This window comes from Oncorhynchus masou, chromosome 14 (assembly GCF_036934945.1).
Source record: "Oncorhynchus masou masou isolate Uvic2021 chromosome 14, UVic_Omas_1.1, whole genome shotgun sequence".
In the NCBI taxonomy this organism is placed as follows: domain Eukaryota; kingdom Metazoa; phylum Chordata; class Actinopteri; order Salmoniformes; family Salmonidae; genus Oncorhynchus; species Oncorhynchus masou.
In genome coordinates this window covers 30,799,983-30,825,863 of record NC_088225.1, presented here as the reverse complement: position 1 = coordinate 30,825,863, position 25,881 = coordinate 30,799,983, and the positions used below count along the sequence as shown (strand labels likewise).

The window sequence follows — 25,881 nt, the reverse complement described above, 5'->3', positions numbered from 1 at the left end:
CTCTACTGCCCACGCCTACTTTCTAGAACTCTTAACACCAATCCGTCCAAAAGATGCATCCAGTTAGTCTTGCTGATGAGAAGCCACCTTCCATGGCCAAACATTAGACTCTACTTCAGTGAAGTGCATCACTATGCCTGAGATGTAAACAAATCAACAACAGGGTGTATGAACTATGAATCACAATGGTGGAAGTATGGGATGGGCAGTGTGGGAAATCTTTCCACTGATATAGTTTTCCTGTCCGAATGACCATGACCAGAGATTATTTATTTGTGGCTAAAGCTGAAATTCTATATTAACTATTGCTTCATAGTGAACTACTGAAGTACCACATATATTCTCGATCTCATGGGTGAGGCCTTTAGCCTTGATCCCAGATCTGTGTGTACTGTCAGAGTTGGCAATTGCAAGGCAGTACAAACATATATTTGGACTCGCCTGTGAAGCAAGTGTGTAGTGGCAACTGACTGGAAGACAGTTAATTTAGGAGGCTGGGAGCTGTCCCCTCTCTCTTTCTCTTTTTTATATGGGCATGGGGTAGCGGGCAGGCAGCACAGAGCTGTGGAAAAGCAACCAAGCAAAAATGTTCAATGCGCAAAAGAGTGGAAATATGGAACCCAGAGGAACAGCGGATGGGCGCCAAAGATGATGTCAGAGAGAGAGAGAGAGAGATGGAGAGTGAGATGTGAGTGACTCACGCTCCAACCACAACTCTCCTCTCTTCCTTATTTCTCCTTTCCCCTATTACAACACACCATTATCTCCATGTTATCCACACACACACACACACACACACACACACACACACACACACACACACACACACACACACACACACACACACACACACACACACACACACACACACACACACCACTCCCAGGCCAGAAACAGCACAAAACAGGGTCTGGAGGCCACAAACCCCAATTCTCCAAGTCCCCTCAACTTCCTGAGCTGGTGTTAGAAGCAGCCAGTGGTGAATAAGTTTTTCCATTGTTGTGCATGGGAGTAGGGGGATGCTAAATGCCTGAATATATCTGACTATAGCATTATGTTTCATTCAGCAGGAAGCCAGGGAGCAGGGAAAGAAGCAGGGGTTTGGGTAGCTTACGTTAGGGGAATTGCCACCAGATTGAATCTATTACGTTTAATGGGATGATGTAATCCCTCCTCCCCCTACGCCTCTATTCTCTCTCTCTGTCTCTCTCTCTCTCTCTCTCTCTCTCTCTCTCTCTCTCTCTGTCTCTATCTTTATTTCTTAATTAAATTCAATTCAAAGGGCTTTATGGGCATGGGAAACATATGTTTACATTGTCAAAGCAAGTGCTATAGATAATAAACAAATGTGAAATAATCAATCAAACATTAACAGTAAACATTACACTCACAAGTTTCAAAGGAATAGACACATTTCAAATGTCATATTATGGCTATGTACAGTTTTATAATGATCTGCAAATAGTACAAATAGTACAAAAGGGAAAATAAATCAAGATAAATATCTCTCTATCTCTCTCTTTCTCTCTGTGTACTGGTATTTCCTAGTGTGCTGTGATGTCTTGGGTTTCCTGTTAGCTACTGAAATTGCTCCCAGACACACAATGTCCTATACAGGGCTGTGTTGTTACTCACTATACAGGGCTGTGTTGTTACTCACTATACAGGGCTGTGTTGTTACTCACTATACAGGGCTGTGTTGTTACTCACTATACAGGGCTGTGTTGTTACTCACTATACAGGGCTGTGTTGTTACTCACTATACAGTAACAACACAGGGCTGTGGAAGCACACTGAGAGATATTTGAACTTGGGAAAAAGTACAGCAAAGTTGGTCATCGGTTGTGGATAAATGCTTATAGAAAATCACATGACAAGAGCAGGCGCTATTTTAAAAGGTTGTAGACATCAGATAGTACATGTTCGGAATTAGTGACTTGTTATTTAGAAGTAGCCTAGGCCTAAATCCAACCTTTACTCAAGTCACATATTTAGATAATGCCATGAGGATACATAAGGTATGGAAACGGAGACTTCATAGCCTACATATAAAGATATACATAATGTCGGCTAGACTCTTAGACACATTATGTAAGCCTAGCCTGTTGATGAAAAGCAACCTCATTGTTACTAGAGCTCATTCAACATTAATCTGCTGTTTTGTAGAACGCTCAGCCTGCCTGCCACTGGTTTGGTCCTGACTGGGGGAGGAGCTCACAGCCCACCATAAAAGGCAAGGCAAACAGACTTCTAGGTGTCTGTCAGTCTGGAACAGTCTAGAAGGGAAAGGGCAATGTTCTAGTGTAGTTTACATGTCACACTTTCATTAGTGCGATCCTTTTGTGATATTTGGCGAAACAATCGACTTCACGACCTGAAAAGCTTGGGACTGAATATATATTTGTGTTTCTGTTCTTTTGCTGCCGTGGGGTAAACATTTTCCCTCCACGCGATAGATTGATAGATTTTTCCATACAGTCGACAGTAGAATAATTCGTTTTCAAAATGACTTGGTCCATAAGCAGTTGTTTCATTACTCTGGTCGTTCTGTTCCTCTGGCGGGTGGAAGACATCGCAGAAGCTTGCAGTTGCTCCCCTGCGCATCCTCAACAGGCTTTTTGCAATGCAGACGTCGGTAAGCAATTTTGGCAACATTTGTTTCTCTTCACATGTTGATAGATATGCTACTACACTGTATCAAGATAGGCTACTACACATTTTTGCGCATCATACAGAATTGTCTGTGGTCGTTGTAACTTTGTATAATTTTCATGCCATGATCATTAGGCCTATATTTACGTATTCTCACACAATTATTTACATAATTAAGTAGGCAACAGTAAAACGGGCTCCAGCCAGGGTTCTCAAACCCTGTTCCTGGATAGCTGCCCTCCTGTAGATTTTCTACACCAAGTGTTCTATGTTGCTATAGGCCTACAGTATGCCTTCGGATTAATTGTTATTTGTCCAAAAGCTAAATGATATACACCAAAATGTCAAATTAATATTTTCCTACATTTAGCCCGACGCACTCAGTTGTAGTGTAGACTTCTTGGTGTAGACTAGTATGAAAATCAAATAATAGTGGTTATATCAATTATCTTTGACAGTTCATTTGTTTCACTATTTAAGATGGATGGCCTGCTTTATTTGCAACATACTGGGAATACAAGAGGGAATGGTGATGGGTGGACCTCTCTCTCACACCACACACACGTACACACACAGCACTTTGCTTCAAAACAAATGTTCAATTCAACATGAAATTATCCAATACTTCACATACTTTACATTTTACAGAGAGAACCCATAACCCCCCCTCTCCTTTTTATTTTCCCTGTCCCACTGATGCTCTAGAGTCGTCTTATAGCAGCAGCTACTGTACCAGACACTGTGCCCTCTATAGAGTAGTCTTATAGCAGCAGCTACTGTACCAGACACTGTGCCCTCTATAGAGTAGTCTTATAGCAGCAGCTACTGTACCAGACACTGTGCCCTCTATAGAGTAGTCTTATAGCAGCAGCTACTGTACCAGACACTGTGCCCTCTATAGAGTAGTCTTATAGCAGCAGCTACTGTACCAGACACTGTGCCCTCTATAGAGTAGTCTTATAGCAGCAGCTACTGTACCAGACACTGTGCCCTCTCTATAGAGTAGTCTTATAGCAGCAGCTACCAGACACTGTGCCCTCTATAGAGTAGTCTTATAGCAGCAGCTACTGTACCAGACACTGTGCCCTCTATAGAGTAGTCTTATACCAGACAGCAGCTAGCAGCAGCTACTGTACCAGCTACTAGCAGCAGCTACTGTACCAGACACTGTGCCCTCTATAGAGTAGTCTTATAGCAGCAGCTACTGTACCAGACACTGTGCCCTCTATAGAGTAGTCTTATAGCAGCAGCTACTGTACCAGACGACACTGTGCCCTCTATAGAGTAGTCTTATAGCAGCAGCTACTGTACCAGACAGTCTTATAGCAGCAGCTACTGTACCAGACACTGTGCCCTCTATAGAGTAGTCTTATAGCAGCAGCTACTGTACCAGACACTGTGCCCTCTATAGAGTAGTCTTATAGCAGCAGCTACTGTACCAGACACTGTGCCCTCTATAGAGTAGTCTTATAGCAGCAGCTACTGTACCAGACACTGTGCCCTCTATAGAGTTGTCTTATAGCAGCAGCTACTGTACCAGACACTCAGACCCATGTTCTTCTCCAGATCATTTAAATCCCCTTGGGGTCACATGAAGGGAAATATTCTCAAACACAACCAGCTAAGAATATTCCAGCGTCTGTCCTTGTGAAATAAACACAGGATAGTTGTTAATTCTGTGGAATGTGACTGACCTATGCCTGGCTCATAGTGGATTTAACAAGGTCAAAATATGATTGAAATGTATCCATTTAAAGTAATCTGTTCTTTCAAAGGTGCTGTCATTGCTGTTGTGATGTTAACATTCATACAGGCAGATACAAATAAACACAGCTTGTGTACTGCATTGTGGGTAAATACTGTTTGTTTTGAGCTCTACTATGGATGGTTCTTTGGCCAGATCCTTGTCTTGGTCATCAAAGTGTACCATGAACAGGCAAGATGTTGGGAGTCGAGTAGCACAATCCACTGTGTTGTGACTGAGAACTGTTATTCTGGGACCTTCCACTCTATCAAATCAAATCACATTTTATTGGTCGCATACACATGTTTAGCAGATGTTATTCTGGGTGTAGCGAAATGCTTGTGTTCCCAGCTCCAACAGTGCAATAATATCTAACAATTCACAACAATACACACAGATCTAAAGGTAAAAGAGTGGAATTAAGAACTCTAGAACCCTGGATGGGTTCTACCCTGGATGGGTTCTACCCTGGTCCAGCCTAAACCACCAGAACAACAACTACAGATGATAGATGCCTCCCACTGCAGCCACTATTATTACTGTATAGTTACTACTGCTAGTCTGTGTGGCAAATGGAATCTGGGAAACATGGGCTTTGGTGTGAGATCCAGGCAGGGTCGCTCACGTTCATTAGGCCACCGTAGCGAAACGTTGTGTAACGGAAAAATAAAATGAGTGTTTCTTATTTGACAAGTTTAGGTAGTAGACCTTCCTCCCCGTTTCAGACAGGTTTCTTCAGTTTCATGACTTGTGAACACGACCCAGTGCCCTCTTAGAGAAAAGGTTCCAAAAGGTTTCTTCAGTTTCATGAGAACACGACCCAGTGTTTCTTCAGTTTCATGACTTGTGAACACGACCCAGTGCCCTCTTAGAGAAAAAGAATTCCAAAAGGTTTCTTCAGTTTCATGATGACCCAGTGCCCTCTTAGAGAAAAGAATTCCAAAAGGTTTCTTCAGTTTCATGACTTGTGAACCGACCCAGTGCCCTCTTAGAGAAAAGGTTCCAAAAGGTTTCTTCAGTTTCATGACTTGTGAACACGACCCAGTGCCCTCTTAGAGAAAAGGTTCCAAAAGGTTTCTTCAGTTTCATGACTTGTGAACACGACCCAGTGCCCTCTTAGAGAAAAGGTTCCAAAAGGTTTCTTCAGTTTCATGACTTGTGAACACGACCCAGTGCCCTCTTAGAGAAAAGAATTCCAAAAGGTTTCTTCAGTTTCATGACTTGTGAACACGACCCAGTGCCCTCTTAGAGAAAAGGTTCCAAAAGGTTTCTTCAGTTTCATGACTTGTGAACACGACCCAGTGCCCTCTTAGAGAAAAGAATTCCAAAAGGTTTCTTCAGTTTCATGACTTGTGAACACGACCCAGTGCCCAAAAGGTTTCTTAGAGAAAAGGTTCCAAAAGGTTTCTTCAGTTTCATGACTTGTGAACACGACCCAGTGCCCTCTTAGAGAAAAGGTTCCAAAAGGTTTCTTCAGTTTCATGACTTGTGAACACGACCCAGTGCCCTCTTAGAGAAAAGGTTCCAAAAGGTTTCTTCAGTTTCATGACTTGTGAACACGACCCAGTGCCCTCTTAGAGAAAAGGATTCCAAAAGGTTTCTTCAGTTTCATGACTTGTGTACACGACCCAGTGCCCTCTTAGAGAAAAGGAAGGTTTCTTCAGTTTCATGACTTGTGAACACGACCCAGTGCCCTCTTAGAGAAAAGAATTCCAAAAAGGTTTCTTCAGGTTGTCCACGACCCATGCCCTCTTAGGGAACCCTTTTTCAGTTCCAGGTTGAACCCTTTTGGGTTCCATGTAAAACTTCTGTTTGAAGGTTCCATGTAAAAGTCTCTGTTTGAAGGGTTCTATTTGGAACCCAAAAGGATCTACCTGCAACCAAAAGGGGTTCTTTAAATGGTTCTCCTATGGGGACAGCCGAAGAACCCTTTTAGGTTCTAGATAGCACTGTTCTTTTTCTAAGAATGTACTACAGCATCCACGTCTGGCCAGAAGGCTAATGACTGTATATGTTCTTTAAAGAACCAGGGAATCTCACTACTTCTACTGTATTTTAATCAATTCCACTCACACATTGCTCATCCTAATATTCCTTTCACTTTTAGATGTGTGTATTGTTGTGAATTGTTAGATACTACTGCACGGTTGCAGCTGGGAACACAAGCATTTCAGTACACCCACAATAACATCTGCTAAACAAGTGTCTGCGACCAATAAAATAGTATTTGATCAAATTGTATTTGATTTAGTCATATTAGGCCAAACCTTTGGTTTCCCCTGACGAGGATCTGTTTCTAGGCCTCTTTCTCTTCTGATTTGATCAGGTACAGACCACTGCCTGTTTGGGTTACTTGTCTTTACATAACTAACTTATGCTAACGAGAATCTCTAAACAGTGACCGTCTTGTCTTGATGTTTAAATACAGTTTTTTAGGGACTTTCTTCATGGTTGTGAGCTGGCTCAGCCAGTGGTGTGTATGTATACAGCAGTTTACTTATTCTACTTATTCCACCGTTTCTCTGCTATAGGTTGCAATGGCTTGTTAGAGTGTCACGTTTTAATAGCATGTGCACAAGGACAGTGAAATGCCTTTCTTGCGAGCTCTAAACCCAACAACGCAGTATTCATGCGAGCTCTAAACCCAACAACGCAGTATTCATGCGAGCTCTAAACCCAACAGCAGTATTCTGCGAGCTCTAAACCCAACAACGCAGTATTCAGTATCAATGTAGTACTAAAAATAACATACGGTGAACATAAGATGAACATGAGAAAGTAAGAATCTTCGGTACAGTATATACAGAGTCAGTTCCAATACCACACGTGCAGGGATACTGGAGTGATAGAGGTAGATATGTATAGGGGTCAGGTGACTATATACAGAGTCAGTTCCAATACCACACGTCCAATGTGCAGGGATACTGGAGTGATAGAGGTAGATATGTATAGGGGTCAGGTGACTATATACAGAGTCAGTTCCAATACCATACGTCCAATGTGCAGGGATACTGGAGTGATAGAGGTAGATATGTATAGGGGTCAGGTGACTTGGCATCAGGATGTATGATAAACAGAGTAGCAGCAGCATAAATTGTGTGTGTGTGTGTGGTCAGTGTAAATATGTGTGCATGTTATGTGTGTGTTGGAGTGTCGGTGTGAGTGAGTCTGTAGAGTCCTGTGCCATACCAAGCAGTGATGCAGCCAGTCAAGATGCTCTCGATGGTGCCGCTGGATACTGAGGATTTGAGGGCCCTTACCAAACTTTTTCACCCTCCTGAGGGGGAAGAGGCCCTGTCACTCCTTCTTCATGACTGTGCACGTGTGTGGATGATTTTAAGTTCTTAGTGATTTGGACATCGAGGAACTTGAAGTTCTTGACCCGCTCCACTGCAGCCCCGTTGATGTGGATGGGGGCGTGCTCGGCCCCCTGTTTCCAGTAGTCCACAATCAGCTCCTTGGTCTTACCGACATTGAGGAAAAGGTTGTTGTCCTGGCACCACACCGCCAAGGTCACTGACCTTCTCCTTGTAGGCTGTCTCATCGTCGCTGGTGGTCAGGCCTACCACCGTCGGCTTGTCATCAAACTTGATGATGGTGTTGGAGTCGGGCACGGCCACGCAGTCGTGGGTGAACAGAGAGTACAAGAGAGGACTAAGCACACACCCCTGTGGGGCCTCTGTGTTGAGGGTCAGGGTAACAGAGGTGATGTTGCCTACCCTCATTACCTGGGTTCGAACCATCAGGAAGTCCAGGATCCAGTTGCAGAGGGAGGTGTTCAGTCCCAGGGTCCTAAGCTTGGTGATGGGAATGGTGGTAGTGAATGAACAGCATTCTCACATACAGTACCAATCAAAAGTTTGGACACATCTACTCATTCAAGGCTTTTTCTTTGTTTGTACTATTTTCTATTATTATGTCAAGAGTGTGCAAAGCTGTCATCAAGGCAAAGGGTGGCTACTTTGAAGAATCTCAAATATGAAATATATTTACATTTGTTTCACACTTTTTGGTTACGACATGATTCCATATGTGTTATTTCATAGTTTTGATGTCTTCACTATTATTCTACAATGTAGAAAATTGTAAAAATAAAGAAACCCTTGAATGAGTAGGTGTGTCCAAACTTGTGACTGGTACTGTAGGTATTCCTCTTGCCTTGGTGGGTGAAGGCAGTGTGGAGTGCAAATGAGATTGTATCGTCTCTGGATCTGTTGGGGCGGTATGCATATTGGAGTGGGTCTGGGATGATGGAGTTGATGTGTGACATAACCAGCCTGTTAAAGCACTTGATGATTAGATGTGAGGGCTACAGGGTGGTAGTCGTTGTGGCATGAAGCCTAAGAGTTCTTGGGAACAGCAATGATGGAACAGCAATGATGGAACAGCAATGATGGAACAGCAATGATGGAACAGCAATGGGGAGGTTGAAATGGAACAGTGAATATGCCTGCCAGCTGATCTGCTGATGCTCTGAGAACGCGCCCTGGAAAACCGTCCGGCCCCACTGCCTTGCGGGTGTGGAGCTGATTAAAGATTATTCAAGACCTCGAGAGCGAGATCCCCAGTCCTCTGGGCCCTCATGGCATGGTGTGGAGCTGATTAAAGACCTTATTCAAGTCGACCTCGGAGAGCGAGATCCCCCAGTCCTCTGGGCCCTCCCGCATGGCATGGTGTGGTTATTGTCGAAGCGTGTGTTAAACGCGTTGAGTTGGTCTGGTAGAGAGGCATCGTTGGGCAGAGCACTCCTGGGTCTTCCTTTGTCATCTGTAATGGACTGTAGCCCCTGGGCTCCCGAATCTAACGGTCTAAGGCACTGCATCTCAGTGCAAGAGGCATCATTACAGTCTCTGGTTCAAATCCAGGCTGTATCACATCCAGTCGTGATTGGGAGTCCCATAGGGATTGGGAGTCCCACTTTATTCCTATGTTGTCCTTTTGCTCGTTTGATGTAGAAACACAATCCTGTTTATGAGATTAGTGCAGCAGAATAAGGTTGAGGTTTAAGGTCAAAGGTACAATGGTCTTTTCATTGCACTTTCATTTCATTGACTGTAAAAGGCTGTGAATCAGGGTTGGAGTCAATCCTATTTCCATTCAGTCCAATCAAAACGTAAACTGAAATTCCAATTTGAGGAAGATTAGTGCTTTTAGTTTACTTCCTGAATTGACTGGAATGAAACGGAATTGACCCCAACTATGCTGTGAAATGGTGGGAGGTCAGAATGGGTTATTTTACTGTCAACGGTTTCTAGTATGTGAACACTGGACACGGTTTGCTTTGCTATTGCACAACAATGCCTTGAAGTTGGCAACATTGCAATGGCCTTGTCATCCCGTCTGATGGAAATGAGGAAATCGAGGGCCAGTGAAGAGCACGACCAAGCATCTGAACCTGTTGAGAAAGTCTCTGGCACACACTGCCTTTTAAAATCCAGCTGTGGAAACACATAACCTCTGGAAGGACTTTTAATCTCTGGAAATTCCTTGGTCGATTTTCACCACTGAAAACCAGACAATATTCTTTGTAATTTTCCCGATGCCATTAACGGGCTAAGCTATGATGAAGGGGTATTTTTATACACAAACCATTGTAATGAAGTAAATCCTCTGCCTGCTTCAGAGTTGACCTCATTTGGCCTGGTGTACTAGTTTGGTGCTGGTCCCTGTCTTCAGGATACATCACATTTCTTAACGCAAGAGGTTCCATTAGGGACCTCCTGCCTTCTCAGTAGAGGTGACTGGCATGAATGTTTCCGTGTGGTCCATTGTAGGTTGGCGCCTTCGGTCACTTTCTTTAAAGGAGCTTCAGTATTGGTCTTCTCCTGGACAGAGGACAGTAGGGAGAATAGGAAAGACGGGAAGCGAGTGTGTCGCACAGGGCTGGGAATTGCCAGGGACGTCGTGATACAATATTATCACCATACTTAGGTGCCGATACGATATGTTTTGCGATTTTCACAATTCTGTATGTATTGCAATTCGATACTGTGATTTTATTGTGTTTTGATGCTCCAAAAATATTGCTCACCATTTGTCTTCTGCAGAGGGACAAGAGAGAGCCGTGAGAAAACGAGGTTTGGTCAGTCATGGAAATAAAAGTGCTGAAAACACTGGTGTTTTGGTGCAAGTTGCAGCCAACTAGCGCAAAAATAATATTGCAATCTATTCAAAACGATACGATATATCATAAAAAATAGTATCCCGGTATGTAACTGTATCGACCCCGCCCATCACTAATGTCACAGGCAGCAGGTGACATTTGAACCCATGCTGACACTGGTAGGTGTATGTTCTGTTGCTAGACCACCAAGGCCACTTGGTACCTTTTGTTGTCTTTAGGCAGAGGTGTACTGTCCATTCCAGGGGTGGAGTATTTCATTGTCTGTCGGACATGTACTGAAGCGTATGAACTTGATATCCTGTTCGCTCCTTGTGGACTACTGCGATAACAACGCCATGTACTGAATATACTGGAAGTCTTCTTCTAATTGGCATCTCCAGACAGTTTATTCAATCATGAGAAGGGATTGACCAGAAGCAAATCCATTTCCATCCACATCAATTGAAATCCTCCCGTCAGGGCTGACCGGTTACGGAGCCCTTCGATGCCGCTCGACGATCAGATGTTATGTCAGTCATGCATCTGACCAAGCAGTCCACTGCCTCGTATTGCTTCTAGTTGGAGGGGTGTGTACCTATGGAGACATTTTGGGAAAAGGAATGCAAACCTTTTGGGATCTGAAAAAAGTAGTCTGACTGGTTTCTGCTCTGAAGACCGGCCCTGCTGCAAGCTGTGTCAACAGACGATACCATTAAAACCACATCCTTTTCTGTCCAAAGCAAAATCTGCGCCAGCTTTGACATCACAACAGCTCCTTATGTACTCAGGGTTTGGCTGGGCTGTTTGTTTATCACGTGGATAGGTTGGCTAACGGTTGTTCATTCTACTAAGTGAGATGATATTTCCATGCTTTGAAGTCTTGAGCGGATAGCTAACGCAGACGAGTGCTTGAATTGGGACAGTGTTCATCAGGCTTACCAGCACTTTACCAGAATTGAACTGCCTGAGTATCGACACCTCAAGGTTAGTCGCTGTAAAACATGAATACCGCCATTGTGAAATTAAAGCGGACCGGCACTGTTTCATTCTACTTCAAGCACTGATACAGTCTGTCCTGTGTAGTATGGTAAGACAGGACGGTTGAGGACTGATACAGTCTGTCCTGTGTAGTATGGTAAGACAGGACGGATGAGGACTGATACAGTCTGTCCTGTGTAGTATGGTAAGACAGGACGGATGAGGACTGATGCAGTCTGTCCTGTGTAGTATGGTAAGACAGGACGGATGAGGACTGATGCAGTCTGTCCTGTGTAGTATGGTAAGACAGGACGGATGAGGACTGATGCAGTCTGTCCTGTGTAGTATGGTAAGACAGGACGGTTGAGGACTGATACAGTCTGTCCTGTGTAGTATGGTAAGACAGGACGGATGAGGACTGATACAGTCTGTCCTGTGTAGTATGGTAAGACAGGACGGATGAGGACTGATACAGTCTGTCCTGTGTAGTATGGTAAGACAGGACTGATGAGGACTGATGCAGTCTGTCCTGTGTAGTATGGTAAGACAGGACGGATGAGGACTGATGCAGTCTGTCCTGTGTAGTATGGTAAGACAGGACGGATGAGGACTGATGCAGTCTGTCCTGTGTAGTATGGTAAGACAGGACGGATGAGGACTGATACAGTCTGTCCTGTGTAGTATGGTAAGACAGGACGGATGAGGACTGATGCAGTCTGTCCTGTGTAGTATGGTAAGACAGGACGGATGAGGACTGATGCAGTCTGTCCTGTGTAGTATGGTAAGACAGGACGGATGAGGACTGATGCAGTCTGTCCTGTGTAGTATGGTAAGACAGGACGGATGAGGACTGATGCAGTCTGTCCTGTGTAGTATGGTAAGACAGGACGGATGAGGACTGATGCAGTCTGTCCTGTGTAGTATGGTAAGACAGGACGGATGAGGACTGATGCAGTCTGTCCTGTGTAGTATGGTAAGACAGGACGGATGAGGACTGATACAGTCTGTCCTGTGTAGTATGGTAAGACAGGACGGATGAGGACTGATACAGTCTGTCCTGTGTAGTATGGTAAGACAGGACGGATGAGGGTCTTTGGCAGCACTACAACATGAGCAGCTATACTTGACGTTTCAGAGAAATGTACCATAAACCAGATTTATGGGTTTATATTTCAGTTAGTGAAGAGGTGTGATGACATGCAACACACAATTCCCTGAGGACAGTTCCTGTTGAGTTTATGGACAACCATTAGATTTCATTCCTAGTAGATTCTCCAAAATGATTGAGGGACACAATGGGGAACACTTGACGTGAGAGCTAATGGTTTGGTTTGAGTGGATTGATGAATGTGGCATTGCTGCGGAGGGAGCAAGCTCAGCTGGTAGAGCATGGCGATTGCAACATCAGGATAGTGGGTTCGATTATCAGAACAACCCATACGTATTAAATGTATGGGTACATGACTGAGTCGCTTTGGATAAAAGCATCTGCTAAATGGTATACTGTATATGGAATAAGGATTAGATTGGATAAAAGCGTCTGCTAAATGGTATACTGTATATGGAATGAGGGATTGGATAAAAGCATCTGCTAAATATACTGTAATGGAATGTGGATAGAAGTGTCTGCTAAATGGTATACTGTATATGGAATGAGGATTAGATTGGATAAAAGCATCTGCTAAATGGTATACTGTATATGGAATGAGGATTAGATTGGATAAAAGCATCTGCTAAATGGTATACTGTATATGGAATGAGGATTTAGCATCTGCTAAATGGTAATTGACTGTCTTTCTTTTGATTTGACTTAATCATTTTAGCTCCTAGTGGAGCAAAGAGCCTCAACAGTGTATCTCCAGCAAACCCAGTTCAGGTCAGTTTCCTTAACTTCATTCCAGGTGAATCCTAGTTCCTACCCTCTTCCTCCCTTCTTCATTGGTTCTTCTCAATGTCTTCCTCGATGTCCAACCCTGTGGATCCCACTGAAGTGCCTGTCTTGTTAGTCTTTAGAGAGCATGAATAGAGGGCAGGAATAGAGAAGGAGTTGTCGGCCGCTGGCTGAACCAGAACCCTTCTCCTCCTCTACAATTAAATGACATGCATGGACATTTTCCCATCTGCATATTGTTCTAAAATGTTTGCTGATGACCAAGCAAGTATCCCAACTAGTCTGTTTGTTGCTTGTGAAAGAAAGTACACTCTGTTCCACAACCACTCCTGATCTTGTTGCAGCCTTCCAGATAATTATTCTTGTCTTTTCACAGCCTTTGGTTATCTTGTTTCCAGTTAACATTGTCATTTCCTATAATGATGTTATCTATGGTCAACTGTTTTCAGGTAACATTGTCGTTTCCTACAATGATTTTATCTTGAGACCGAGCGCAAATCAACTGGTGTGCAACTCTGGTTAGAAATGAACACACACCACACACTCCATGTTAGTCATAATCATCATTCAGCGGACTCTCCCAGGTTTCACCTCTGCACGGTGGAGTTGCATAGTAGTCTGGGAAAGTTACTAGGATGAGTAGTTTAGCCTTCCCATAGATTACAAATGAACTTGAAATGGAAAGTGTTTTGGAAATGCTGTTTTACAATGTAACCATGAATGGGTAACTGGAATCTTAAAACAAATGTCAGATTTTTCCAGAACCATAATTGAGTGCTCCCTTTGTGTTCCTTTTTTGAATGATTGTCTCACAATTGTAATCAATGAGTTCTAACTTTTTAATGACTTGTAAAAATGTTTAATTGACTGTCAACAATTAATATGATTATAAATCCTTTATAAACCCGTAACCGTATTGTAAAGTTTTACCCTTTAACTTAGTTTAGGGGGACAGTCAGAGTGAACAAGGAGTTGGTTTATGATGAGCCACTTCCTGGTAAATCTACCCTCCTTGAACATCTGTCAACAGGCTTTTATCAAGGCCTTGTTTAAGTCCTATTTTTTAAATGCCCTTTTCAGTGTCCATCCATACTGTGCTGCCTGTACCCCCCCCCCCCCTTCCAGCATGGTGGTACCTCATTTCGGCTCACCTTGGGGGCCAGGCAGAGCGTGGTGTTTGTTGACTACACAGTGTACACTGTTGTTATGGCACAGGGCCAATGAGAGCAGACTGTGTAACATGCATCACATCTCCCATCCAATTACACTGATGTAGTGTGTCAACCAAACACCGCCTCAAATGGCCCCCAAGGGACACATACAGCCACAGTAAGAGGTCCAATAGCAGCCCCACTGTTCCAGCAGCTCTATAGTGTAATGAATCTGGATGGCTGCTGGTAACCATCCGGTCATTCAGACAGGAGGTGTGTTTTTATCTGTTAGACATACATGTGGCAGCTAGAGGTCAAACCATTTGGATTTAAACCGGAGGAAGATTAAATGTATTAGTTTGATTCTGGACTTTCTCAGTCAATTCTTTGTAGGTTTGGTGATTCGAAAATCGGATGGTGTTAGGAGTTGAAATGTGGAAATGGTAGGACTCATGATCTGCTCAGGTTCAATGGAGAGGGACATTACATGTCACGATCCAATCATGTTAGTGTATTTTCAAAAGGAAATACCAAATTGACAAATGACATTACATGAGGAGAGAACTGTACTAGCTATGTACACAGAACCCAGCTCTCATTTCCAAGAGCAGACTAGTTTCACAGTACATTTCAGACTGACAGCATTGTCCACCAATCCAAGTGACGCAGCACAACTGTGTCACTCCACAGTCCAGTCAGTCGATATATCCTTGCTTGGTGCCTGTGGAACATTCCACCTGACTTACTTTACCATCGGAGAGAAGTGTCTGGTGTCTGATTCCTGCTCAGCCAGTGAGGATTGCTTCTGCACTCCGGTCAAGGGGATGACCACCAATCCCCCTGGAGGAGCAGGAGGGTTCCCCGACACTGGTTGCCCATGGGGCTGCAACACTAGCAGCTGTGTGTTTCAGAATGGCAGAGTGTGGAACACAGAGGGAAAGAGGGAGTGTGTGTGCGTGAGTCGATCATTCTGCAAGGATCACTCAGTGCAGTTCTGTGGGGTCCCCTGGGCATGTTTGGTGTTGTGTGTGTGTGTGGCCTCAGAGAAAAGGTGCCTTGTGCTTCCGTCTGAGACTGTTTGTAGATTATAGTGAGACTGTGTGCAGACAGTTGTGTAAAGTACATAAGTATAAAATACTTTAAAGTAATACTTATGTAGTTTTCTTTGTTGTCTGTACTTTACTTTACTATTTATATTTTTGACTACTTTTACTTTTATTTCACTACATTCCTAAAGAAAATAATGTACTTTTTACTCAAGTAGTGTTTTACTTGGTGACTTTTACTTGAGTCATTTTCTTTTAAGGTATCTTTACTTTTACTTAAGTATGACAATTGGATACTTTTTCCACTACTGTGTGTAGACTATAGTGAGACTGTATGTAGATCTTACCCACTGGGCCCAGACGTCAATTCAATCTCTATTCCACGTTGGTTCAATGTCATTTAATTGAAAGGACGAGGAAACCATGTTGATTCAAACAGTGTGTGCCCAGTGGTTAGAGTCTGTATGACTGCAAGGGCTGCCCTCTCAGAGCAGTTCTGATGCACACAGCCAACCATGCAGCCTGGGTAGAGTTTAGTGCTTTTTCCTGACTATGAACTTGATCTTAGTTGACTTCTCCCTCTGTCGATCCTGTTGGCTTCTCTCTTGCGCGCTCTCTCTCTCTCCCCCTGTCTCTCTCTACCCCTGTCTATCTCCCCCCCTGTGTCTCTCCTCTCTCTGAATGTCACTGCTAGCATATGGTATTGGTATTGCTGGCCTGTCTCTTTCTAAACACATGAAATGGTGATGAGGATGATTCCACAACTGCAGAATGATTACTATTCCTGCCACTCCTTAACTCTATTTCCTGCCTGGAGATATTCTACATTCCTCCATCACTCTCAACATCCCATCTCCTAGTATTCTCTCTCTCTCTCTCGTTCTCTTTTGTCCCTCCCTCTCCGTTCTCCCTGTCAACAGTTTGACTGTAAAACCTTAAAAGGAAATGTTATTCCCGGGCCGTATTGTAATCCAATTAAAAGGCACATGCTTCATACTTCTTAGACAAAGTATAAATTCCCTAAAAGACTGGTCTTAGCCGTACCTGCGGTCGCCACCTTGGGGAATTGGACGACTGAAGTCAAAGTAAACATCTGTTTGACATTAGTCTCCAGTCTGATTCACAGCTGAATGCAGCTAGGGCTGGACTGCACTGAGGTGAACCTCATCTTTCATTCATAGCAGCGTTTTCCACACTGCCCTTTGTTTGTTGCTAGGCAGTGGTACAGTTCTGGTTTTAAAAACCAATAGAAGAGATGCTCATATTAAAGGGATATTACACTCTAAAGTCGAAGTTGGTCAGATGTATTTCTTATCTCAAAGGGGATCTTGTGTTGAGGAAAGTCCACATCCCAGACTATATATTGTGTAGATCCATAAATACACATCCCAGGCTATATATTGTGTAGATCCATAAATACACATCCCACATTGTGGTGCTTATCTTTTCAATGTATTTTTGGTTGAGGCATAGTTGGCTCTGCACGAACCGATTGCAGGGGATGTGGAGCCATCTTAAGGTCTGTAAACCTCTGACAAACTCTGACAATGGAGTGTAGTGTCCCCTTTAAGTAGCTGGTACAGCTATTAGAAAAAACCCAGTCTACTGTGATTTCATTGGATCAGGATGTCTGCAAAACAAAAACAAACTGTAATTCCAGTGATAAAGCAACACGTACATCTATGTGGTGTACTGGTCCTAATGATGATAGACAGTTGTGGAATAGAGGGAACTTAACATCGTTACAGAGGAAGTTCATCTGTTTGGCAAGGACCATGTTTTTCCACTCCAACCTTTCTGCCTATTTCTTCCTTCCTTGTCCAACAACAAATCCTTTAAAAATCTCCTGAATCAGACTGAAATGAGGAGAAAGAAGAAAAGAGAGGCTGGTTTGTGTCGCTGTCAGCACCTTCTACCCAGACAGATGGGCGGAGGGCTCGGGAGGAGGGGCCTGGGCCCCACAGTGTGTGACAACGTCTAGTGTGTGACTGATTTCCTGTGCGCACATTCCTCTCTCAGCATGCAGGCCGTGACATTCTCAGATTACAGCTGACTAGCTTCCTCAGAGCAGGCCAGGTACATTCCTCTCTCAGATTACAGCTGACTAGCTTCCTCAGAGCAGGCCAGGTACATTCCTCTCTCAGATTACAGCTGACTAGCTTCCTCAGAGCAGGCCAGGTACATTCCTCTCTCAGATTACAGCTGACTAGCTTCCTCAGAGCAGGCCAGGTACATTCCTCTCTCAGATTACAGCTGACTAGCTTCCTCAGCAGGCCAGGCAGATTACAGCTGGCTTCCTACATTCCTCTCTCAGATTACAGCTGACAGATTACAGCTTCCTCAGAGCAGGCCAGGTACATTCCTCTCTCAGATTACAGCTGACTAGCTTCCTCAGAGCAGGCCAGGTACATTCCTCTCTCAGATTACAGCTGACTAGCTTCCTCAGAGCAGGCCAGATTACAGCTGACATTCAGAGCAGGCCAGGCACATTCCTCTCAGATTACAGCTGACTAGCTTCCTCAGAGCAGGCCAGGTACATTCCTCTCTCAGATTACAGCTGACTAGCTTCCTCAGAGCAGGCCAGGTACATTCCTCTCTCAGATTACAGCTGACTAGCTTCCTCAGAGCAGGCCAGGTACATTCCTCTCTCAGATTACAGCTGACTAGCCTCCTCAGAGCAGGCCAGGCACATTCCTCTCTCAGATTACAGCTGACTAGCTTCCTCAGAGCCAGGCCAGGCTGACATTCATTCCTCTCTCAGATTACAGCTGACTAGCTTCCTCAGAGCAGGCCAGGTACATTCCTCTCTCAGATTACAGCTGACTAGCTTCCTCAGAGCAGGCCAGGCACATTCCTCTCTCAGATTACAGCTGACTAGCTTCCTCAGAGCAGGCCAGGCACATTCCTCTCTCAGATTACAGCTGACTAGCTTCCTCAGAGAGCAGGCCAGGCTGACATTCCTCTCTCAGATTACAGCTGACTAGCTTCCTCAGAGCAGGCCAGGCACATTCCTCTCTCAGATTACAGCTGACTAGCTTCCTCAGAGCAGGCCAGGTACATTCCTCTCTCAGATTACAGCTGACTAGCTTCCTCAGAGCAGGCCAGGCCACATTCCTCTCTCAGATTACAGCTGACTAGCTTCCTCAGAGCAGGCCAGGCACATTTCTCTCTCAGATTACAGCTGACTAGCTTCCTCAGAGCAGGCCAGGCACATTCCTCTCTCAGATTACAGCTGACTAGCTTCCTCAGAGCAGGCCAGGCACATTCCTCTCTCAGATTACAGCTGACTAGCCTCCTCAGAGCAGGCCAGGCACATTCCTCTCTCAGATTACAGCTGACTAGCTTCCTCAGAGCAGGCCAGGCATTCCTCTCTCAGATTTGACTAGCTCCTCAGAGCAGGCCAGGCACATTCCTCTCTCAGATTACAGCTGACTAGCTTCCTCAGAGCAGGCCAGGCACATTCCTCTCTCAGATTACAGCTGACTAGCTTCCTCAGAGCAGGCCAGGCACATTCCTCTCTCAGATTACAGCTGACTAGCTTCCTCAGAGCAGGCCAGGCACATTCCTCTCAGATTACAGCTGACTAGCTTCCTCAGAGCAGGCCAGGCACATTCCTCTCTCAGATTACAGCTGACTAGCTTCCTGACTACAGCTGACTAGCAGAGCAGGCCAGGCACATTCTCTCAGATTACAGCTGACTAGCTTCCTCAGAGCAGGCCAGGCACACAGATTACAGCTGACTAGCTTCCTCAGAGCAGGCCAGGCACATTCCTCTCTCAGAGCAGGCCAGGCACATTCCTCTCTCAGATTACAGCTGACTAGCTTCCTCAGAGCAGGCCAGGCACATTCCTCTCTCAGATTACAGCTGATTACAGCTTCCTCAGAGCAGGCCAGGCACATTCCTCTCTCAGATTACAGCTGACTAGCTTCCTCAGAGCAGGCCAGGCACATTTGACTAGCTTCCTCTCTCAGATTACAGCTGACTAGCTTCCTCAGAGCAGGCCAGGCACATTCCTCTCTCAGATTACAGCTTCCTGATTCCTCTCTCAGATTACAGCTGACTAGCTTCCTCAGAGCAGGCCAGGCACATTCCTCATTCTCAGATTACAGCTGACTAGCTTCCTCAGAGCAGGCCAGGCACATTCCTCTCTCAGATTACAGCTGACTAGCTTCCTCAGAGCAGGCCAGGCACATTCCTCTCTCAGATTACAGCTGACTAGCTTCCTCAGAGCAGGCCAGGCACATTCCTCTCTCAGATTACAGCTGACTAGCTTCCTCAGAGCAGGCCAGGCACATTCCTCTCTCAGATTACAGCTGATGAAACGCTCATGTGCCTCAGTCTTCCTACCAGCACCTGGTTGGCACCTGAACCATCTGCAGACCAGACAGGGCAACATAGTTAAACCAGGCGTGTTGAATTAAAGACAGGGCAGCATAGTTAAACCAGGCGTGTTGAATTAAAGACAGGGCAGCATAGTTAAACCAGGCGTGTTGAATTAAAGGCAGGGCAGCATAGTTAAACCAGGCGTGTTGAATTAAAGACAGGGCAGCATAGTTAAACCAGGCGTGTTGAATTAAAGACAGGGCAGCATAGTTAAACCAGGCGTGTTGAATTAAAGACAGGGCAGCATAGTTAAACCAGGCGTGTTGAATTAAAGACAGGGCAGCATAGTTAAACGTGTGTTGAATTAAAGGCAGGGCAGCATAGTTAAACCAGGCGTGTTGAATTAAAGTTAAACCAGGGCAGCATAGTTAAACCAGGTGTGTTGAATTAAAGGCAGGGCAGCATAGTTAAACCAGGCGTGTTGAATTAAAGGCAGGGCAGCATAGTTAAACCAGGCGTGTTGAATTAAAGACAGGGCAGCATAGTTAAACCAGGTGTGTTGAATTAAAGACAGGGCAGCATAGTTAAACCAGGTATGTTGAATTAAAGGCAGGGCAGCATAGTTAAACCAGGAGTGTTGAATTAAAGGAGAAGCAAACGACCAGAGGAATCTAGGACCAGGAGGGAAAACGGGCTTTCATCTGTTTTGGAGCAAACCGAGCCAATATGTTACACCCAACCAGTCTCAACTTATGCAGTCTGAACAGACGGTAAAAACATGGGTCTATAAAGCATTTTACTGTTGTTCTCTTCCATCCCATAACACCCTTAAACCATCAGTGTCTGACTGACCAGTAAAACGGAAATAGATTATTTCAGTGGAGTTAAAACATGTCTCCCTCTCTTCCGCTCTTCTAGTGATCAGGGCCAAGGTGGTTGGAAAGAAAGTGGTTGAGGCTGGTAATGACGTCTATGGCAACACCATCAAGAGGATCAAGTACGACATCAAACAGATCAAGGTATGATCAGACTTTTTATTAGGTGCTTTCTGCAGTCAGTGAAGTTCAGACCTGCATATGGACATGTTTGATAGATCCTTCTCTTCCTCTCCTTGTGATTGGATAGATGTTCAAAGGTCCTGACCGGGATATCGACGCCATCTTCACTGCACCCTCCTCAGCCGTCTGTGGCGTTACTCTGGAAACCAACGGCAACAAGGAGTATCTCTTCACAGGTGCGGTTCTCACTATGTTACCAAGATCTATTGCCAGCACTGGTTCAACTACCAAGAACTGCTTACAGCATTATGACCATCCCACTGACTGCATGCAGTATGAGAAAACAAGTGCTTTGGGACAATACATTTTGGTACAACTTCAGGTTTTAATTTATAATAACTTTTTTTTAAATAAATGTTTGTTTTTAAATTAATGATGTATACCCATTGATTCTTGAAGAATATAGTTTGTATATTAGTAATGTCTTTAGTTCAACTGTTGTGCCCCATCAGAACCCAAAATACAAGCTTGTTTTCATTTTAATCACATGCATGGTCAGTGTTTGCATCCATAGCTCTGTCTGAATTTGAGGGTGGTTCCGTTTCTTCAGCCCCATCCCTCAGCTTTGTACCAAAAACGTGGCGGGTTGTCTGCTTTGTTATTGTTGGAACTGCAGATTTCTAAATGAATCATGACAAATGTTACACAGGCTTTTGAATGAACCATTTTATAATTCTTATAAATGTTTATAAATATTGAAATATTAATTGATTTGAAGTATTTATGTACACTAGTTGTTATAAATAGTTTATGAATGCTTATTCAGGTTATTATAAAGTGTTACCCACTCGAAGAGTTCCAGTGTTCCTGTCTGTATCAGTATGTTTTCTCTATGGGACATAGACTCACTATCTCCTCTGTCTGCAGGCAAGCTGGAGACGGATGGAACCATGCATGTAACACTGTGTGACTTTATTGAGTCTTGGGAGGCCATGAGTGCCACACAAAAGAAGAGTTTGACTCAACGCTATGAGAGTGGCTGCAAGTGCAAGGTGTGTGTGGGTGTGTTTGATGGGAATTATAGGAACATTACAGTACACCAGTTTTGTTCAATATTTACACAGCACATTTTCTTAAAAAGATTACTCTGGTCACATTGGCAAACGCTAGAGAATTGGGGTACTGATCAGTCGGTGATCTTGGTCTTTCTCTCTTTCTGCTGCGATCCACAGATCATCCGCTGCACTTCCATCCCCTGTACGATCAGCGCCCCAGAGGAGTGTCTGTGGACAGACTGGGTGATGGAGAAGAGCCACAGCGGTCCCCAGGCCCAACACTTTGCCTGTATCAATAGGAGCGATGGGTCCTGTGCCTGGTACAGGGGGATAGCACCACCCAAGAAGGAGTTCCTGGATATTGAAGACCCCTAAACTCTTCAGGCCATCCACTCACTGTTCAGAGTGACTAAAGATGTCTGCAATTAATACATGGAAAAAACAAAAGTACACAAAGCTACAAATCCAAATAATTATGATTAAATGAATCAGTGAAGTAGTTAATAACAATGAATTCCAAGACCCATATTGACTTGTCCAGTTGTGATGTCACATAGAGAGGTCAGGTGACAGGTTGCAGGAAATAGTCTGTATGCAAGAGAGCAGCAATCTGGAGAAAACAGCACTTTCTGACCCTCGCCGCTCTAAAAGCTCTTACTGGTCACTTCTTGTACAAGTGCAATAAAAATAAACTACAAATCAAATATAGAGCTTCAACTATTAATTGATCTTGTGCCGTTCATTTGTCGCTCGCTTTTAAACTGGAACCAAAGGTGTTATTGAAACCCAAAAGGGTGATATCAAAGTGTTGTTGGCCGATGTGGTCGTGTTTCTAAATAGAACATTATTCCTAAAAAATACCATCCTAAAGCCTGGGGCATGTTCAGCAGGGCACAATATTGTAGAACGTTCAGATCGTATGTTTAAATACATGAAGAACAAACATGTTTCTCTGACATAAAGGAAGGAATCATGTAAGCTCTATTCATGGCATTTCTATCTGCAACATTCAACCTTTGCCTACAACATTCAACACGGGCCTCCTGAACGTAGCCCTGAAGTAGTTTAGGTCGAAACCAGGGCTTCAGTTTTGTAATGTCATTAACCAAATTAAACATCACTCAGATGCAGTGGAGGCTAGTGAGAGGAGCTATAGGAGGATGGGCTCATTATAATAGCTGAAATGGAATAAATTGAACGAGTCAAACATCTGGTTTGATACCGTTCCATTTATTCCATTCCAGCCATGACAATGAGCCCGTCCTCCTATAGCTCCTCCCACCAGCCTCCGCTGCTCAGATTCTTTCTTCCTTGCTTCATAAGTCTGATAATATTATTCTTGGTATATATTCTTCGGTGGGATAAATATTCTGTTAATTTTAATGTACTAGACAGGAGTGGTCTAAAAAAATAGGTGCTGTGTCGTATAACTAGAAGTGCTTCATCATTCCTATTATAATATTAACTGGCTTATCTAAGGTCTTACTATGGACAAAACCCTTTGTTGATTTCTCTGCAACGGAGACTGTAAACCTGGCTGCTATGTTTATATAACTACACTGCACATGCCACACAGTACAGTCTGAAAACAAGATCATTGAATCTTCCATTTTTTTGTTATGTACGTATTTTATATTTGTTTAGTTCTGGTATAATTATAATATTTTGCTTTGGTTGTTTTGTCTCTTGGTGTAATGCCTCTGTGTAAGAACATATTTCATTAGAAAAATTGGGAGACTCGTTATACCTTTTTGCAAATTACATGTGTTCTTTGTAAAAAAAACACAAACTTTTTGTGTGTGAATATTCTCGAATTGTGATTGGGGTATAGGGAATATGTTTGGCACAGTTTTCTGTTCACTTTACAGTCCACGTAGTAACTTCACAAAACAGATCAGACCCATATTGTAGCATGCCATAATCTCCACTGAAGACTTGTATTAGCTCCCCAAGCTATTGCCAAGGTTTTAGCTTAGCGGGCCAACATAGTCTTGTGGTGCATTGGACACCTGGGTTTGAACCCAGCCTGTCAGAGTAGCTTGTTGGTTACCGGTGCTCTGCTTCACCATGACCCGTCCTCTACAAGAGGTTCATCTACAATTACAGTTGTATTACTTCAGTAAAAACTGAACACAATGTTGTACTGCTATAATAACTTATCAATCATTTGCCGACAGGACAGGGATACTGTATCATATAACTCCAAACTTGTATATCCACGTAAAAAATATGAAATTCTCCTGTAATGTAAATGGTATCAATTCTGTATTAGTAAGTGTCTCTTTATGTAATACTAGCAGAAAAGTAGAATGAAATTGGACGACTCGTGCTCGATCCACATGAGACTGTGGAGAAGCAACTGAATTGTTTTGCATGCATATGACTCCTTGTGTCATTGGGACTGTATGGTATCTTCAGACATTGGACAGACGATACAAATAAAAGTTTAGATATACATCTGATGTGTTTATTTACTTGTTCAGCAATTGTGCAGCAGAATTTATATGACACAATATTTCACCCATTATTATAATAATAATTATTATGCCCATAGTTGAGTTGTTCGTCATGCTGAATTTTTACGGTGGTACAATGGCTCCTCCTGCCGACAGATCTATGTGCCTGCCTGTGTTGACTGTATTTGATTACAGAGTGCCTTCCTCTGGAATACACTGGAAATGTACCATTAGTACGACATTCCACATGAAGAAGGTGGTCAAAATCACGGGATGGAATAAACTTTAGTGTCGGGGTCATTGAAAATGGTAGAGGTCCATTAATGTTTATGTGACAGTTCAAGGCTATGTTAGATTCAAAAGTTCACATTCTAAATTGAGGGCATCTCTTATTTGAGATTGCATGTGCACAATAAGTGATTCATATTCTTATATAAAAAAAACATTTAATTGGGGGAGTATGATACATTTATTTAGAAATTAAAAACAAGAAATACATAATAACATGCCATAATTCATGTTGCTACATAACAGCCAAGCACTGTGTTTTCAATTATATCAATCAATGAAATCCTCTGGATTTCCAGCACGTTACCACAGATAGAACAATGAGCCATATGTTTCACCGGATGTATGAATCTGAGGCATCCGTTTGGCGTTTCCACTCACCACCAAATATGATGAGAGGAAGCCCAGTGGCCGGCAGTGGGACAAGATGGAGCGAGATGGATTTTGGGCGGCTCTGAGCACTTGTTGGCTGCTTTTCCTTCACTTTGCAGTCCAACTCATCCCAAACCATCTCAATTGGGTTGAAGTCGGGTGATTGTGGAGGCCAGGTCATCTGATGAAGCACTCCATCACTCTCCTCCTTGGACAAATAGCCCTTACACAGCCTGGAGGTGTGTTGGGTCATTGTTCTGTTGAAAAACAAATGATAGTCCCACTAAGCCCAAACCAGATGGGATGGTGTATCGCTGCAGAATGCTGTGGTAGCCATGCTGACTAAGGGTGAATTCTAAATAAATCTCTGACGGTGTCACCAGCAAAGCACCCCCACAGCACCACACCTCCTCCTTCATGCTTCACGGTGGGGAACCACACATGCAGAGATCATCATTTCACCTACGCTGCATCTCACAAATACACAGCGGTTGGAAACAAAAATCTCAAATTTGGACACATCAGACCAATGGACAAATTTCCACCAGTCTAATGTCCATTGCTTGTGTTTCTTGGCCGAATTAAGTCTCTTCTTATTATTGGTGTCCTTTAGTGGTGGTTTCTTTGCAGAAATTCGACCATGAAGGCCTGATTCACGCAGTCTCCTCTGAACAGATGATGTTGAGATGTGTCTGTTACTTGAACTCTGAAGCATTTATTTGGGCTGTAATTTCTGAGGCTGGTAACTCTAAAGAACGTATCCTCTGCAGCAGAGGTAACTCTGGGTCTTCCTTTCCTGTGGCGGTCCTCATGAGAGACAGTT

The 25,881-nt window shown here is 43.7% G+C and overlaps 1 protein-coding gene across 1 annotated transcript; it reads left to right on the top strand.

The window, feature by feature from the left end:
* Positions 1-2,239: 2,239 nt before the first annotated feature.
* Positions 2,240-24,397, top strand: LOC135554733 (metalloproteinase inhibitor 2-like). Its single transcript, XM_064987168.1, has 5 exons — positions 2,240-2,635; positions 20,808-20,908; positions 21,015-21,123; positions 21,815-21,939; positions 22,120-24,397. The coding sequence occupies exons 1-5, from the start codon at positions 2,506-2,508 to the stop codon at positions 22,315-22,317; spliced, it is 663 nt and encodes a 220-aa protein (XP_064843240.1). The 5' UTR covers positions 2,240-2,505; the 3' UTR covers positions 22,318-24,397.
* Positions 24,398-25,881: the final 1,484 nt, after the last annotated feature.

What these genes read in the sequence shown, in the direction of transcription:
- LOC135554733 (XM_064987168.1), top strand. Translation starts at nt 2,506, where the DNA reads ATGACTTGGTCCATAAGCAGTTGTTTCATTACTCTGGTCGTTCTGTTC. An exon ending in ACGACATCAAACAGATCAAG is followed by an intron (nt 20,909 to 21,014) that starts GTATGATCAGAC and finishes GTGATTGGATAG; the next exon opens with ATGTTCAAAGGTCCTGACCG. An exon ending in CAAGGAGTATCTCTTCACAG is followed by an intron (nt 21,124 to 21,814) that starts GTGCGGTTCTCA and finishes CTCTGTCTGCAG; the next exon opens with GCAAGCTGGAGACGGATGGA.